Source organism: Cucurbita maxima, unplaced genomic scaffold (assembly GCF_002738345.1).
Source record: "Cucurbita maxima cultivar Rimu unplaced genomic scaffold, Cmax_1.0 Cma_Scf00054, whole genome shotgun sequence".
In the NCBI taxonomy this organism is placed as follows: domain Eukaryota; kingdom Viridiplantae; phylum Streptophyta; class Magnoliopsida; order Cucurbitales; family Cucurbitaceae; genus Cucurbita; species Cucurbita maxima.
In genome coordinates, this window is record NW_019272070.1 from 587,377 (window position 1) to 603,951 (window position 16,575).

Here is a 16,575-nt window from a genome sequence, read left to right on the forward strand (position 1 = left end):
AAAAAAAAAAAAAAAAAAAAAAAAAGAAGAAAGTTTAGACAATTATTATCTAAGCTTTAAAAAGCGAACATTCATCAGACAAACATTAATTTTGTAGATTCTTGCTAAAACCAAAACCCATCTTGAAACATTTGAAACAATCCAGGACAAAGGAAAAAAAAAAAATACTTCTGGAGTCTTGGGTATCCATACCACATTAGAAAAGCGTAGGGATAGTATCTATGCGTATCTGAAAGAGGGGTGGAACTTAGAAGTAAATGTGGAAGATCAATGGAAGTTTCACTCTCATCAGGCCAACATGCTCTTTATTTATTTTAAATTTTTGGGTTAATTTAGGAATGTGAAAAATATGAAATTTTGTGTCTATGTCTCTTTGACTTTTTAGTACCCATGTGTTTGTAGTTACCCTCTTAATGTGTTATTGATTTTTTGGAAATCTTTTTGTAATCTTCCGAGTCCCTAGCTTTGGTTTGGGTCCCCTATACCTTTCAGTCTATTTGACCGCTCTATCAGATATATCTGTTAAACTAAATTGAAAATTTCACGTGATTAGAGGAGTCAAGATGGAGAAAGGTCAAGCGAGAGGTTATGTGTCAAAAAATACAACGGTGTCAAACTGTTAATTGTGTATTTTCCATATAATTTACCATTTCCCTGGTTGGTGTATTTGTGTAGTTTGTATTCTGTTATTGAGGTGCTGTGATTAGCTTTGTTCTCCCCTCATTTTTGTTTAATTCTTTTTTTTAGTGTTGCATCGTTTTTTTCATCTTTGTATTTATTTATTTTGAAATTGGTGTCAGGGTTGGCTGCCTGGACTAAAATTTGATGGAGATGCTAGTCAACTCCCAACAATTGCAATTGTAGCATCATATGATACATTTGGCGCTTCTCCTGTATGTGATTTGTTTAGTGCACTAACATTATCTACCATACTTATCTATATTTTATCTAGATGATGTGGATCTTCTCTCTGGTTGTAGGAATTATCTGTGGGAAGTGATAGCAACGGAAGTGGAATTGTTGCACTTCTTGAAATTGCAAGGTTATTTTCTCTTCTTTATTCCAGTCCTAAGACACGAGGAAGGTACAATCTACTTTTTGGGCTCACTTCTGGCGGACCTTACAACTACAATGGGACTCACAAGGTTCTCATTCTTTATATGTACATACAATCATCATAATTATTATTTCTTTCTATCATTACAATGTAATCCATTTAGTTAAACTTCTTCATTTCGATTATTATTATTTTTTTATAATTGTTTCTATTTGTTGTCCATTAATGTAAAGTATCGTTTTCCCAGTGGCTTCAAAGCTTTGATCACCGTATCCGTGAGAGTATTGACTATGCCATTTGCTTAAATAGTATTGGCTCATGGGATGACAAATTATGGCTGCATGTCTCCAAGCCTCCAGAAAATGCTTACATAAAGCAAATATTTGAAGTAAGCAAATGTATTCTTAAAATGTTTTGTCTTGTGTAAATAAAAAAAAAAAAAAAATGTTATTGTCTTAATACGGTGTTATTTATTGTAACGGTTTATTGTGGATGACCTGGGCTCTCTGTAGGATTTCTCAAATGTCGCCGAGGATTTGGGCTTCAAAGTTGATCTGAAGCACAAGAAGATTAATATTTCAAATCCTCGAGTGAGCATTCACCTGAATTCTTTTCTTTTCTTTTCTTTTTTTTTTTTTGACAGAAAATTAGTTTTCACTGAAAAGAATATTATGGAATTCAATTATTTCTTTTGAAAATTGATCTACAATCTAAAACGTTATATAGAAATATTACTGAAATAGAAAGAGGAAAAAGAAGACAGGACGGTTTGAAAGGTTCATTCTCACCCCAGAACAAGCCTAACTCCCACCTATCTGTTACACATACATTGCCCTAGAATCTTCCTTTAATATCAAACCGAGGGTGTCCCATACCCACTCTATCCTCTTAACAAAATACTCACGTTCATTTACTCTGTGCCTTGTGCTTCCCCACCTTTCTTTCTATGTGTGCATGCAAATCTAATGGGTGGTTTAAGTAAGCCTATTAGTCTGCATGTTGATTATGATACAAAAAAACTATAGATGCTTTGTGACTGCAATATCTGGAGAAAAACTCTCCTGCCTTTCCGTACCTTGTTTTTGGCTTCTGATTGATGCAGAACTCTTTAACAAATCAGACTGGAATTTTATTAAAAAAATAATTATTCAGTAAAATGATTGCGTAGGTATTTTTATGTTTTGGTCTTACTTTTAGCTACTAACAGTAACTAACAGAAAATAACAAACCACCTAACGCTAAAATAACAGAGTTAATAATGGTCAAGTAAACAACTAAAAATAATAAGTACCGCACATTTATTGGTCCCTTAAGAAAAACTCATTCTTAAGTTTAGGATTGCAGCTTTATGTTCGGATGATACTCTCCATGTTCTGGAACTTGTGGCCTTAGATTTTGAAATTTTCTTTTTAATCTTTGTCCCCCATTTCTTCACATGTAAAATTTCTATTTTTTTCTTTATTTTCTAACATATTTAAAAAAAATTATTTTCCTATTTTTGTGTGCTTCATTTCATGCTATTGCACTCAAATGCATGTTGTGCTCGAGTCTTTATTTTAATATTTTCTTTTACCAAAAATAATATTAGAAAGATTAGAAGCCTTGGAGGTATGTAAAACATCTAGAAATTCAAGAACCTATGTATTAGATCCCACTCTTTTGAGTATCTTATATGGTCCAACCTTCTTTCTTCAACTTGTGTAGATATCCCAATAGGTTGTCAATTCTTGGATAGGTAAGTCCCAAAACCATCTCACTTTGTTGTCTCTTACTAGAGTTCTTGCATAGGTGGTGAACCATGACTAAATCGTCTTTATGAAACTCCCCAGCTTTCCTACGTTTATTAGCTTCTAATACATCTATAGTATAGTTTAACATTATTAACCTGAGTTGACACTCTTTTTGATATCAGGATTTATAAACAATCACACCAGACCTTCTGGTAACTTGAGTTGAGATCTTGCCCACTGAGTGGTTTGTTGAACTTGGACGTTGGCTCTGGTTCCATTGTCATTGGTAAAAGAGTGAGAATATTAGTGGAAATTTGATGACTAGGGTATCAGTATCGTACAAGATACTCAATGAAAAATGAAATTTGTAATTGTGATTCTAAATATAGGAATCATTGTATTACTATGTTTGGTTGTTTTGACAATGTGGACTTGCATTATTATCTTGTGGCTAGGGTAATATATAGCTCAAACTAAAGTAAGTGTGCATGCTTCTTAGCTTAAAATTAGTTAATAACCCAAACCAACCCTGAGTTCTTTTAGTTATTGTATCCTTTGGTGTATTCTCCAAGAAAAAGATGTTTCTAGGATAATAGCAACATTTAGTAGGAAAGTGGATACGGTCTTTTCTTTTTCCTTTTTATTCAGGGGGCGGGAGAGGACAAATCAGAAAGAGCCGAAGATTTTTGCTTGTTCTCAAATTGATCTAGTGTACATCTCCATCATCACATTTTTCATCATGATGTGTGTTATTTAATAATTTTTTTTTTTTTTTTTAAAAAAAAAGACTGTTCTTGGTTCCCTTAGCATAGTATATGATTTTTACTTTTATTTTGTGATTATCGTAGCCCACTCGATAAATCCTTTGTATGCTGTAGGTAGCCTGGGAGCACGAACAGTTTTCAAGATTGAGAGTAACTGCTGCTACCCTTTCTGGAATCTCCGCTGCTCCTGAGCTTTTGGAAAGGACTGGAGGTTTAGCTGACAACAGGTTCTAATTTTAAGAAATTGATCAGTTTCCTGGTTCTGTTTCACTTCTATGTTTGCATGTGTGCGAGTATGTATATTCATGCAGAAATGTGTGATGTGTATATTCTGACAAGACCGTAACTTCCAATAGATTGTTTTTGAACGAGAGTGCAATTGCCAAGAGTATCAAGTTAGTCGCAGAGAGTCTTGCAGTAAGTTTTACTATGTCTTGCTTAGCCATACTTTTTCTGCCATCACAACCTTTTCCCTTTTCCCTTTTCCAGCTGCAAGTGTTTGTTTTTGGTAATTGAGAATTCACAAGTTCAGAATGTTTAAATATGACACTTAGCTTCTACTGTTATTTATAAGTGGAGAGTGCACAAGTATGGATGACATTCATTATTGGTTTCAAATTGTAAATGGTTCAGAATGTCCGTGGTATTATTTTATATATATATATATATTTTTTTCAGAATTCTCCAATGCATAATTCGTTGTATTTTATGCAGAGGCATATTTACAGATATGAAGGAAAGAATATACAAGTATTTGCAGATGATAGTAGTTTGGCAGTCAATCCAACTTATATTCGATCATGGTTGGATCTTTTGTCACGGACGCCTCGAGTTGCTCCATTTCTGTCGAAAGATGACCCTTTCATATCGGCATTAAAAAAGGTTTTATATCATAAACAAAATTGTGCCAATTGATACCATCTTTCATTTATCTTTATATATTGTATTCGCCCAAAGATTGATTGGCAATTTCAAAAGGAAAAAAAAGTTGATCTGAAAAGATTGTTCCTTCCATCTCACTGGCATCAGAAAAATTTATATCATAAAACAAAATTGTCAGTTGTTACCATTATTGTTCCCTTCCATTTAGCTCAACCTGAAAATATTGCTCTGAAACATACTTGACGTGCTAAAAAATTCTGAATTTTTGAGAAATTGCAGCTCTCTTTTTTAAATTAGGTTGATAAAATCTACTATTTCTTATATGGTGGAACTACTACGGTCAGTGCTAATCCATATTTTCCTTGGATGTTTGTCTGTTACAAAAGCATGAAAACCATTTACGCAGACGCACTATTTTAGTGGTTGGTTAGTTTGGCTGGGCTGACTCATACGAATGCTTTAGGTTACTAATTGAAGTCACCTCCCAGGCCTCGTCCAATGATATGTTTCTACTCTTTTCAGGAACTGGAGGTCCATACCCATGATGTGAGCTTGCAACATGAGCCATTTGACGGGGTGTTCACCTTTTATGATTCAACTGCAGCTAAACTTCACGTATACCAGGTACTTCGCAGATCAATTGTGAACTTGACTCTCTACTTGCTCCATCTGAAAATAAAGCTCCATTTATTTTAGTTTTGTACAACATTATTTTCTATATTCGTGTTAGCTGATTCTAGATTGGTGGTTATGTTTATCCTTGGGTTCTTTCTTGGCTTGGATCTAAGCAAGCTTTATGTTCGTTGTTTCAGGTTGCTAGCGTGACATTCGACTTGGTTTTGCTTTTGGTCTTGGGATCGTATTTAGTTTTACTCTTCTGTTTCCTTGTGATCACAACCAGGGTAAGTTGTATTATTTACTTTATCGACTTCACAAAGTTATCCCTCATGATATAGAATTCCTTAATCTTGAATAAAATAGATAAATGTCTATGAGATGAAAAAGGCTCTGAGGACATTTGATTACAAGCAATTGTCACTCAAAATGATCGTATATTCAGTTTGGACTGAATTTTCAAGTGCCTAAAAAGTTTTTAGTACTTGAAAAGGTCCTTCCAAACAGGCTCATTGGAAACATAAAAATAGTTTTGGAAGAAGTCTTGCGAGAAAATACTTTAGTGTTTTGGCTCAAGTGCTTGATTGTGAATTACACAAAAGAGTATAAAACAAATGTTAAATCTGATTTGTTAATTAGCACCTTTGTCAAAAATACTTATTTAAAAGCACTCATAAGCACATTTTGAGTTTGAGATGAACTGTGAGAATAGTGTTTGTAAGTAAAATATTTGTTTTGCTCCTTGGAAACACTCTTGAAGTGTTTTATTTAAAAGAAATTTGTACTTCTCACCCTTCCAATAGTACAAACTCACAAAATGTTTCTGTTCCATAGGGTCTCGACGATCTGATTGGTCTATTTAGACGCCCTCCTTCCCGAAAAGTAAAAACAGCTTGATGACTGCAGTAGATTTTGATGCTTGGATTTGCATCATTGCCACCCGAATTTTTTCCCATCTAGATTAGACAGGCCTTACGATGGGGTCCAATGTGGCATAAGAGCTCGAGGAACTGAAGATTTTATGTGGCATTCCTCTCAGGATTCTCTCTTTCTTCTTTTTGACATCCTTCAGTCATATCATCTGTGACATATTGTTATGAGAACTCTCGAGGTGCGATAATTTTTCGTTTTCTCTCATTTAAATTTGCACTGTTTAACCCTCATTTGTGGTTTCCACTTTGGGCAATGATTTTTTCCTTAGAATTTGTTGGTGTCTATTATTTTCTTGCTCGGTTGATGTTAGAGACAGGCAATAGATTCAGTTCGAACAGTTCTGAAAATCTCTCAGAATATATTGATGTTATTTATCATTATTATTTCACAGTTGCCTGATGGCTTTGAAATTAACTTCACCTAGTCATTAGTTTGATATTTTGTTAATTATTCAGCTTTATCAAATCCTTGACTTTCAGTATGAAAGCATGGAGTTACTGACATGTGAAATAATATATACATGATTTCATCTCACATATCTCCATTTCAAGTTCAAAATGATTCCAGAGTGATAGGCTTTTGTTCGTTTCCAAATTCCTCTTACCTTTTTCTCAATTTGCAGATGGGGTACAATCCAGAATCCATACTTTCTAGATCATAATGATATGTTAGTTCTTGTTCTTGCTTCCTGGTGTCTTATCTGATTCTTATAGCTCTTTCTTGAACAAGAACATTTCAGGTTTCATCATGCAATTCTTCTCAAAGTCAGTGATGAATTATTACTTGCTTGGACTTGCAATCATCATATGGTTTTTGCTTGGGTGTCTTTAAAAATGGATCTCTCTTAATGCTTAGTTTGAGATTGTTGTAGCTGTCCTTTTTTAAAAAGAAATTTACTTGAAGTATCGAATAGTTAGTGTGTTGGGATTTATGCTCTAATTATTCATTACAATAGTAGACATGTAGTAAGCCAACTCAACGAGTGAACCCTCAGATAACTGTCACATGCCTGAATTTGCAAAATAATAATAAAATTGAGCTCAACCATCGGGAGCCCTCATTTTTTCTAAAATTTTTTGGTAGGTTTTGGTGGTTGTTTTTCCAATTTTTTCTAGGTGTTGATGCAATGTAAGATGATTCTAAGTGAACTTTTCTTCGTACAACAAAGCATTGAAAACAACTATGATTTTATAAAACAATTGAATCTCCTATACTTCCCCAAAGTCTTCACCAAAACTTGTGAGAGTTTATTTTCTAATCTTAAATTTAGCTGAACTCAAGAGGTACTTAGATCAAATTAATATTCAAACCTAAATTGTACCATATCATTCTCCACTTCAAGGCATATGGTTGTTATAATTCAAAAAAGAATTGTATGTAACACATTGACTTCATGTTAGAGATGTTCATATGAACCCTAAGTCATGTAGGTAAAAGTTAAAAAGAAAAAGAAAAAAAGCCAACCATGCACACAAAAGGGTTTATTTAGATCAAAGCCTCTTTACCTCTTTGGGAAAATCTCAATTTGGGTTCAAAATTAAATCTTCCCCTTTACTGCTACAGATTCAGTAGTGTTTTAACAATTTTTTTGGAAAGAACAAAAAATTCCCTTTATATTCATAAAACATTGAGAATTTTCTTGAATGACATTTTTTATAAACCAATAGAGGAGAGGTTGTGTAATAGAGATGAGATTAAAAGGGTAGAGTTTGCTTTATTATCATATATGATGATGCCAGAACAGGATCCAAGTTCGTTCCCATACACGCCTCTCTCTTTAATACTTTCTCACTTACCCAGTGAAACCAATGATGTTGTTGGAATATTAGAGAGAGATTGAGAGACCAACCCTTTTCCACCGGTAGTAGTGTTCGTCCTAACGTAAAAGCTGGCTGCTGCTTTTACTCACTCCATCATTCTGTGGCCTTGCCTTTGCGTCTGCTGCTCTCCCCAGTTTCCAACAAATAACAAACCATTGAATCCACATCGTCTCCAAATATGCTATAAGCTTCGATCACCTGTAGATAACCGAACCCCATCGAAAGCACTGTTTGCATCCCATTGCTTAAAACCGACTCCTGCACCCCGCCGCTTTCTCTCTTACAGTTACCCTCACTTCCCGACGATCCTGAAATTTTTAACATTAAAGCTAACGTTTTTTACTTCCCATTTCCAACAAGTACGAGTCATAAGAAGAGTATACGTACTGGCGCCTGAAGAAGATGGTTCTGCACCCGGGGTTGAGGAATTGTCTCTTCGGTCCAATTGCTGTTTCGAGGAATATTTAGCGAGATATTCAGTTCTCGAAGCTTCCATCACCATCTGTTCTATCTCCTTTTCAGTAACCTCAAGATCTGAGAAATACCGTCCTTGAGCAAGAAGAGACTGTCAAGTCAGAAAAGTAAAATAATGTTAAGATCACTTTTACTTCACAAATCTCCTGTGATCTAAAAATTTAACAGTCCAAGATACTTGCATTGTCAATCTGTTGATCTTGCTGCGCTTTCAAAGCAGCCTTCACTTTATCCTTGTCAACATTTGCCTGCAGACCGAAAACATTAAGGTCCATAAGATGTTCGAAAAAAAGTTCAAAAACACACAATAGTTCATCAAATGCAACTGATGCACAATAGTCATCAAATGTATTTTAAAAGAATGATCATCCATTGAAGTTCTTCAGTTAAATTTGGCCATAGGAACCAGTTGGTGGATAAACTAAATCTTAAGAACTCAGTCAGAAAAGTCTCTATCTGTAGAAGAAATAGTGATATGATATTCTGACTCATTAATCCTGGGAGGATCAACTCCTCAACTGCTCACACTCAAAATATTTTCAAAAGAAGAAGAAAATACCCGTGAAAATAGTTCCTTACGGATTCAAAAAGCTTAAAAGAGGCTTTCTTTCAAGCAGAGAACACCATCGAATTCTTCCAAACCACGGATCTAAAAAAGAACAAGCCCTTGGACTACATATCAATGAATGCCCATGTCATGGACAAAGATAAAATCTCACAACCGTCCACAACTGAGCTTATCTCTCAAGCTTACCAAGATCACAATTGAAGTCAAAACTAAAAATTTCTTCTTGTCAAAATTAAAACCAGATCTTCGTTGAGATTGACACAGAGCAAAAGAAGATGATACCATCAACAAAATGGCAAATCAGAGAGGTCGTCCCTTTCTACAAAGAAACCTTTCACTCGTTGAATTTGTGCCTGTCAGATTAAGTCTGGCAAGAAGATCTACTACAAAAAGGAATAAAAGAATAAAGGATCCTATGTCATACCTCAAATCAACATAAAAATAACATTTCTCTCCCCCTTTTTTTTGTATAAAGCATATGTAATCCTCTTTCATCTCATTAAGTATGAGAACCTCATCTAAAATGTGTCTTCTAAAATTTGTTTCCTAGCACCAAATGCTCCCTTAGAAAAATTCAGCAGCAATCTCATCCTTGTTGCCAAGACCTTAGCAAAAAATTCTTGTGGTTCAATACAGATTCAGTCTCTAGTTTAGTCTCTGAGCATTAAAAAATGAATCACGGTTGCATCTATTTAGTCACTGATATTATAAAGTCCATTTATGTGTTGAACTTTCAATTCCGATACAATTTTCCTATCATTCATATTAGTTATATATGGATAACACATCATATTAACTAATTAATAAGTGAGATTCGACACGACCTGAAGATGGCACAAAGTGGTAGACCAACCAAATAAAATACAAACGCATAGAGTGGTAAAACATCCAGTTTAAAATGTATTACACTCATGCCCCACCATCTTTTTTTGTCTCCCCTCCACCCTCATTTATCCAGCTAAACTACTCCCTTATGCGATGTTATACCTGCTAGTCACTACGGCACCCTAAACCTGCTAGTCACTACGGCATGTAAGGTCAATATTTAAGTAAAAATAGTAATAACAATGGCTAGTTAGAGTTTAACACAAAAAAATCATTAAGGAAGTTAAACCCTACTATTCAGGAACTAAATTTAGACTAAAAATTCATGGTCCAAAACTACGTCTCTAAAATCTTTTGCCCTAAGACCTATGGGCAGAATGACAACATTTATTTAAAGGTTTAGGGCAGTCAAGAATTTTCTTTTGATTGTTTGTTTATTTATTATTATTATTATTTGCTTTTTTGCAAGACATAATTTCATTGAAAAATGAAATTACAAGAAAGGGAAGGAAAACCAAAACCCTATAATTTTCTTAAATTCTTGGTTATACTTTTCTCTCAGAAAGGAATTGTCTGGTCTCTGACAATACCATGCCTTGAACAGGCCATATCATACTATGCCCTTCGAAGGCTTATTGGAAAAAGTATTTTAAAAACCATTTGATAGGGTGGGTTGCCATCTTTTCACCTTGTTTTATAGATCTCCCTGTTTCCAGGGAAGCCTTTAACTGTTTCCTTAATTGTTGTTATAACAAACAAAGAAGAAATGTAGAGCTTTAAAATATAAGCATACCCCTCGAAGACTGCTGAAGCCAAGCCCTGCACCAATTGCTAAGCGCCGTGGATCAACAAGAGAGTTGTAATGATTGCCATGATGATAACTCAACCGAATGGGAGGCAGGTCAGTAGTATAGTTTCCATGAAAGATGTTAATAGGTTCTGCATTATAATAAAGGTAATTATAAAAAATGTATAAAAAAACCGAAGACTTTCATTTAACACTAAAACTAATGATAATAGTAACAAACCATGAGAACGTAAAAATATAAAAATATAAAAATATAAAATACTGCCCTCTTCGCCAAAAAGTGCAGTAATCACAAACTATAAGCATAGACAATTGGGCACTACTTTTTAAAAAGGTAGCTAAACCACTATCCAAGAGCAGTAACTATAACCATATGAATATACACATAATTTGCACCTGTGCCATATGAGAAAATATGGATTGGTCGATTATACATCTCACAAAGCGCTTGGATTTCAGCATTATTTCCATATACCTGCAACAGATGAAATAACCCCATTCCATCACCAAGCACCAAAATTGAAGGAAAAGGTTATAGAATTAGAACATAATAATAACAATCTAAACTACACCAAACCTTATCTCTTCTTTTCCTCTTGCAATAAGATGTAAATCCTTCAGTTATAAACTGGGAAAAGTGATCCCTCTCACGCTCCTGAACAGTATAGTAAACTCAATTAAATGTACAGGAAAAACTGGATCCAAATGGACCATGATCTTTACACTAAAGTGAGATGGAATATTATCAAAATAGTCATCTAATAGTGGAACGATTTTGGACAATCAGCTCCAAACTTGCAAGAGTTTGACTTGAGGATTTTAGGTCTTACTTGCAGTGATGCGAACATAATTGGAGAGTTCTTTTGGCAAGTTAGTTATTTCTCCTCAAATTACTTTGAGAAATAAGTTTTAAATTCTTAGTTCAAATTGTAGAGGAATTTCAATATAAACGCTTGCAGCTTCATAGCAAGCAAAGGAATAGGCTTGCAGAAAGTTGTTTGAATGAATTGGTGTTCATCAAATATAATAGGGCATTGAAACGTCGATATAAAATTAGGGAAGTCATTGACCCCATCTCTTCAAAAGATATTGATGACAATACAAGAAGAATAAATGATGATTCTAAAGATGAGGATGATCTTGCATCCGACGATGATTCTTTAACAAGTGGCAATGTTTCAAGAGAAACTGGACCAAAAGAACTTATCTATTATCTAGAGCTAATACTTCAATAACCAAGACTAAAGCTCCATGTTCATCCTCCACACAACCCACACCCACACTAGTAAATTTGGACAACTCTCGAGTTTGAAGACAAAGAACTAACAGATGGCTATAAGTCTAATAATGGGAAGAATGAGGATGAACCATTATCTAGTGTAGGACTTTAAACTTTGTTTTTGTTCTTTGTTTTGGAGTACTGACACTATGTTAAAAGGAAAATATTTGGACCTTGTTCGTTTATACATTTTTCTTCGTTAGAACCTCTTTTTTTTTTTTCCTTGAAGGTTTCTTATTGTGTATATATACATGTACCTATATTTTCTGTTTTTGATACAGTTTACCTCAAAAACAAAACGTGCTTTTTTTTGTTTTTTTTGCACCTTGCACTTCAGCCCCAAAGAGCCATTGCACCTTAGTGCGCCTCTGGATTTAAAAAACACGGGTGACTGGTGAGTTCAATTTGCTGTTTCAGTATAACTACCCTTTATTTGTTTACAGTTAGTTAGGTGTCGTTAATAGTTCATTAGTTGGTAGGCCATACAAAATTTTACGGAAAGCTAAATCCAGCTTTTCTTTGATTGTTCTTTCAATTTATTGTTGGAGATATTGCTGAATTCTTCTGGAATACATTTTTTTTAACAGCACAGAGTGTCCATCCAATTGTTGTGGGCTTCAAGGCTTAGTACTGTTTAGAATGTTGTCATGGCAACTTTTTGGGAATAACTTAAAAAGAAGTTAATGATAAAATTAGAAAGGTCATAATAACTTAAAAAAAATAAAGATAAAATTAGAAAGGTGGACGACTCTAGTGTAGGCTAGCTCTATTACAAATAGTTTGTGTCCGTGTACCCCCTATACTACAACAATCATTTTTTCTTTAATCAAAAGCCAACACCATTTCCAACTGGAGATCTTTCATGCCTTCTTTGGCTATCTATCATAGTTCCGTTTTTTTTATATTTAAATAAAAAACTTAGCATATCCTTTTTGTCAAATATGGTTTACCTTTAAACTATAATAAATTCGAGCATCCTTGTTCGGTTTGCCTATCTCCAAACAAACCCCGTTGGGGAATTTTAAGATAAGAAGACCAAGATCAATTTGACGTAAAGAGATAAGAGCTCTTTTACAGGAGGCCTCCAGAACGAAGGAGAACTAGATGTAATGAGAATTCCATGAAGGGTATGTTCTCTCAATTATCTTGCATTATTCTTAGCTGTCAATGACTATTGCTAGTTAAGTAGATTTTACCTAATTCCCTTGGCATAAGCTCGGGAGGACAATTGTCTTACCTCCTTTTGAACTCTCCCTCTATTTAATGAAGGTTAATGCTTTGATCTATTCATTGATTTCTCTAATATCTGCTCTAGGCATGCCTAAGGTCACTATTTTACTGTTTCACTGTTTCTCTGTAATTCAACCTATATATATCTCCTCCATTATTGGCAGACCAGCTCTGTATAAAAAATTTTAAAAAGAAAAAGATAAATAGGCATGTATTGTGTCTTTTCCAACATCAGTAACAAAAACAAATCTGGGGTCTTATTTAACTAACATTGTTATGGTGAAAATGAACCTTACCATATCAATATTAAATTTTGGTTCAACATTAACATTCAATTCAATCCAAATTAAATATTAAATCCTTCAACCAAGTCAAATGCAGAAGCTGAAACCAAAAATCTTCTGAGATCATTAACTTAATATCATCAAAGAGAGATCAACTCAAGAAATCATCATACCATGTAATCTATACACATCTGTCGAATCAGATCGTATGCTTCAGAATCCCCATACACTTGATCTGCAACAGCACGAAAGAGGCAATTCCCATCCTCCAGCATTCTTTTAACTTCAAAACCCTTTACTCGCTTAATTTCAGCCTCAAATTGCCTCTCTCTTTCCTGAAATGAGTTAAAGTGAAACGTACACATTGGATCAGTACAAGAGTTTATTACAGAAGATGCAGTAATGTTCAAGGTATTCAAATACCTATATAAATAAATCCCCTAAAAAGAGGGAAAAACCTTATTTGTTGGTCAAGAAATAGAAATGGAAAACCTTGACATTCAATATGAGTTGCATGAACATCTTTAACTACTAAAGCACAATGTATCAGGGGAAACCACTAGAAGAGAGGATCTTTAGAATTCCACTTTAGCGTCTTAACATTTATTTAGAACAAGAAAACAAGAAAAATTTCAGAATTTTAAGATATTTGGTCTAGGAAACACGAAAGAGTAAACCAAGAAATCGATCAAATTATCTGCATCATTCTAAAAACCTTACCAGATCATAATAGGACGCATAACAAGAGTTGTGCTCATCGGCACTGTTGTACCCCTCACTATCGACATGTGATCTTGGAGATGAAGGCCGTGACCCAGTGAGGGAGGTCCTATTTGAAACAACAGACCGGGCGATGCCATTACTTCTTGGGGACCCAATTCTACCCGCATTAGAACTTCCCAAAACATGTCTCCTTGTGTTTGATGAGTTCACTGAAGACGGCTTGAGCGGTGGGGCAGGGGGTGGTGGAGGTGGTGAATTCCCCGGAATGGCCATCGAAGAACCCCCGGTACAGCACTCCTTTTCAAGTGCATTCCTCTCCAGAATTTGCAAGTGATCCGTTATCATTCTAAGTTCCCCTAGAGCCGGAGTATCATCTTTAACAGCTTTCTCATTATCTCCAGAAAGTTCATCTCTCAAAATCTCCATCTGCTGATCGTTATAAGAGCCTTCGATCAAAACATCTTCTGTTTTCACTGTCTTGCTTTCGCTATTCGCGGCGTCCAAAACCTCATCAACAGTAGACTGTTCCTGTACATACTCTCCAAGGTCCTCATCTTTCGAAACTGGGTGTGGAGAAGTAGAAACGTGTTGTTGTTCAGGGCGAGATGATGAAGAACCACCAGGGGCAGAAGATCGGTTGGGGTTAGTAGAAGAAGAAGAACCACCACCAGAGGAAGCTCGCGATATAAAGACCCTCGTCATTGGAGTGGTTTATTAAAGGAGGACGCCTCGAGAAATGGACCAAGAAGCTCAGAGAGTCAAGAAGGCAGTAATAAGCATGGGTTTATCACGAGTTCTTGCCTTGGGAGCAGTGACACCCAACCCTCGGCAGAATATATTCTTCCAGCCCAGCTCCTTCTGCTCCTTGCAAAACGATTTCTGCATTCCCCTAAAAATTCTCATGAGACCCAGACCTCGAACTTTAAACAAGAAAACCCTCTTTTAAGTAGTCGAATTTACCCGGAAATGATCAGAGAGGCGGTTCCACAAGTCCAAGCTGCAATCAACAACCATGTATGACAAAGAAAAATCGATAAAGAGAGAGAATTAAGAGCAGGAAAAACAAAATGAAACAGAAAGGGCAAGAATTATGCACCGGTAACGTTCCAAAACCTCGATGAAAGAATTATCCAACGAAACAAAGGAAAAGAAGAAAGAAAGAGCAAGAAAGATCGGATCAACACAATCAAGACGAAATCGGAAAGGAAAAAGAAGAAATAAAGGGCAAATGTTGGTGGAGAGAGGGAGAATATGGCGTAAAGTTGACTGAGGGGGAGTAAGAAGGTCACCTGGAGAAGAAGAAAGGCCGGAATGTTGGATCTGAGAAGGAAGGAAGGAAGGAAGGACGGGAGGAAGTGGAGAAGAAGAAGAAAAAAAGGAGTGGAGAGCAAAAAGAAAGGAATGAATTGAAAAGAGGATAATTATTTTAGGGTTTTTGCAGCCAAAAGTGGGAAAACCAAACTTGGGGGCTAAGAACACCAACACTATTATTATTATTATTATTATTATTTATTATTATTTATTATTATTTATTATTTATATAACTAAATATATAATTTGCTGCCGCCTCAATCACGCACGTGGCAACTCTCCCACGATTTCATTTCCACACGAATAATGATTTTTCCAATACAATTTCATTAGTTAAATTAAATCATTTACTATTTTCTTTAAATTATTAATTCATATTATTGTTAAAAACCGATGTTGCTAATACAACAATCATCGTTCCTCTATCGAATCAACTTGTATCTTCTTAGTCTTGGATTGTGTAATAGGTTCAGTTGGAACATTTAAAACATCGTGATCCTTATCAGCTCAGCTTAAACTGCTCGACTTCTCGGCTTAATTGGCTTAGTATACTATCGTTTCCTAAGTTTTTGACCCTCCTGAAGCTATTTTTGACCTTATTAAAGGCAATTGAGGTCAGTAACACTCTTGTTTACTCATTTTAAGTACATTTAGATATTGATATGTCTTATGAATGTGATATGGATTAACATAGGTGGAATTGAACATTGGAGTATAGTCTCCAGGTAGCTACAGAGTGATTTGGAACTTTGACCAAGGTCAACCATGTAATTGGAGTTTGATAGTTGAATGATGTACACTGGTGCATGCATGCACCGTATTATTTTATGTTATGCTTATGTGCTCTTTGTATTGACATATGATGCTATGTAATGTATGCATGTGACATTACACTATGTTATGAATGAAATGAAATGCTATGTATGTGTGAATGTTTGATTAATCCACCACACCTAAATGGTGTGAAAGTTATCTTATTAATAATCAAATGAATTACAAGGATATGGAAATAGTAATAAATGAAAATAACAATAAATGGAAAGATACCTATGATAATAAAACAAATATTAGATATTTGCCTTATAATAAAATATCAAATATAATATATATGGTAAACTATAATTTATTACTAAATATCCTTAACAGTATGTCATGTCATGTCTTGCCATGTGAAGTTATGAGATGGATAATGTGATGATTGTCATGTAAACATAATGCACATATGTAATATGTCAGGGATGAAACGAGAAAGGGAATGATGTTAATGTTATG

General features: G+C 34.9%; 2 protein-coding genes across 5 annotated transcripts in view; one reads left to right on the top strand and one right to left on the bottom strand.

The window, feature by feature from the left end:
* Positions 1 to 6,401, top strand: part of LOC111471642 (nicalin-1-like) — a 12,074-nt gene extending 5,673 nt beyond the window's left edge. The window contains exons 5-14 of the mRNA XM_023117350.1: positions 801 to 893; positions 981 to 1,145; positions 1,305 to 1,445; positions 1,570 to 1,647; positions 3,666 to 3,778; positions 3,908 to 3,968; positions 4,266 to 4,433; positions 4,956 to 5,057; positions 5,246 to 5,335; positions 5,883 to 6,401. Of these exons, the coding sequence (XP_022973118.1) occupies positions 801 to 893; positions 981 to 1,145; positions 1,305 to 1,445; positions 1,570 to 1,647; positions 3,666 to 3,778; positions 3,908 to 3,968; positions 4,266 to 4,433; positions 4,956 to 5,057; positions 5,246 to 5,335; positions 5,883 to 5,945 (1,074 nt within the window). The 3' untranslated portion in view covers positions 5,946 to 6,401. The remainder of the gene's footprint in view (positions 1 to 800; positions 894 to 980; positions 1,146 to 1,304; positions 1,446 to 1,569; positions 1,648 to 3,665; positions 3,779 to 3,907; positions 3,969 to 4,265; positions 4,434 to 4,955; positions 5,058 to 5,245; positions 5,336 to 5,882) is intronic.
* Positions 6,402 to 7,670: 1,269 nt separating this feature from the next.
* LOC111471647 (OTU domain-containing protein 5-B) lies at positions 7,671 to 15,417 on the bottom strand. Of its 4 annotated transcripts, none has more exons than XM_023117360.1 (10): positions 15,282 to 15,417; positions 14,953 to 14,989; positions 13,990 to 14,871; positions 13,443 to 13,604; positions 11,054 to 11,131; positions 10,873 to 10,951; positions 10,462 to 10,607; positions 8,458 to 8,523; positions 8,189 to 8,366; positions 7,671 to 8,109 (listed from the first exon to the last, which is right to left on the bottom strand). In XM_023117360.1, the coding sequence occupies exons 3-10, from the start codon at positions 14,692 to 14,694 to the stop codon at positions 7,895 to 7,897; spliced, it is 1,629 nt and encodes a 542-aa protein (XP_022973128.1). In that variant the 5' UTR covers positions 14,695 to 14,871; positions 14,953 to 14,989; positions 15,282 to 15,417; the 3' UTR covers positions 7,671 to 7,894. The 4 variants fall into 4 exon arrangements, with proteins under 4 accessions (XP_022973128.1, XP_022973126.1, XP_022973129.1 ...); XM_023117358.1 differs by lacking the exon at positions 15,282 to 15,417 and adding an exon at positions 15,089 to 15,275; XM_023117361.1 differs by having other exon boundaries at positions 13,990 to 14,989; positions 15,282 to 15,336.
* Positions 15,418 to 16,575: the final 1,158 nt, after the last annotated feature.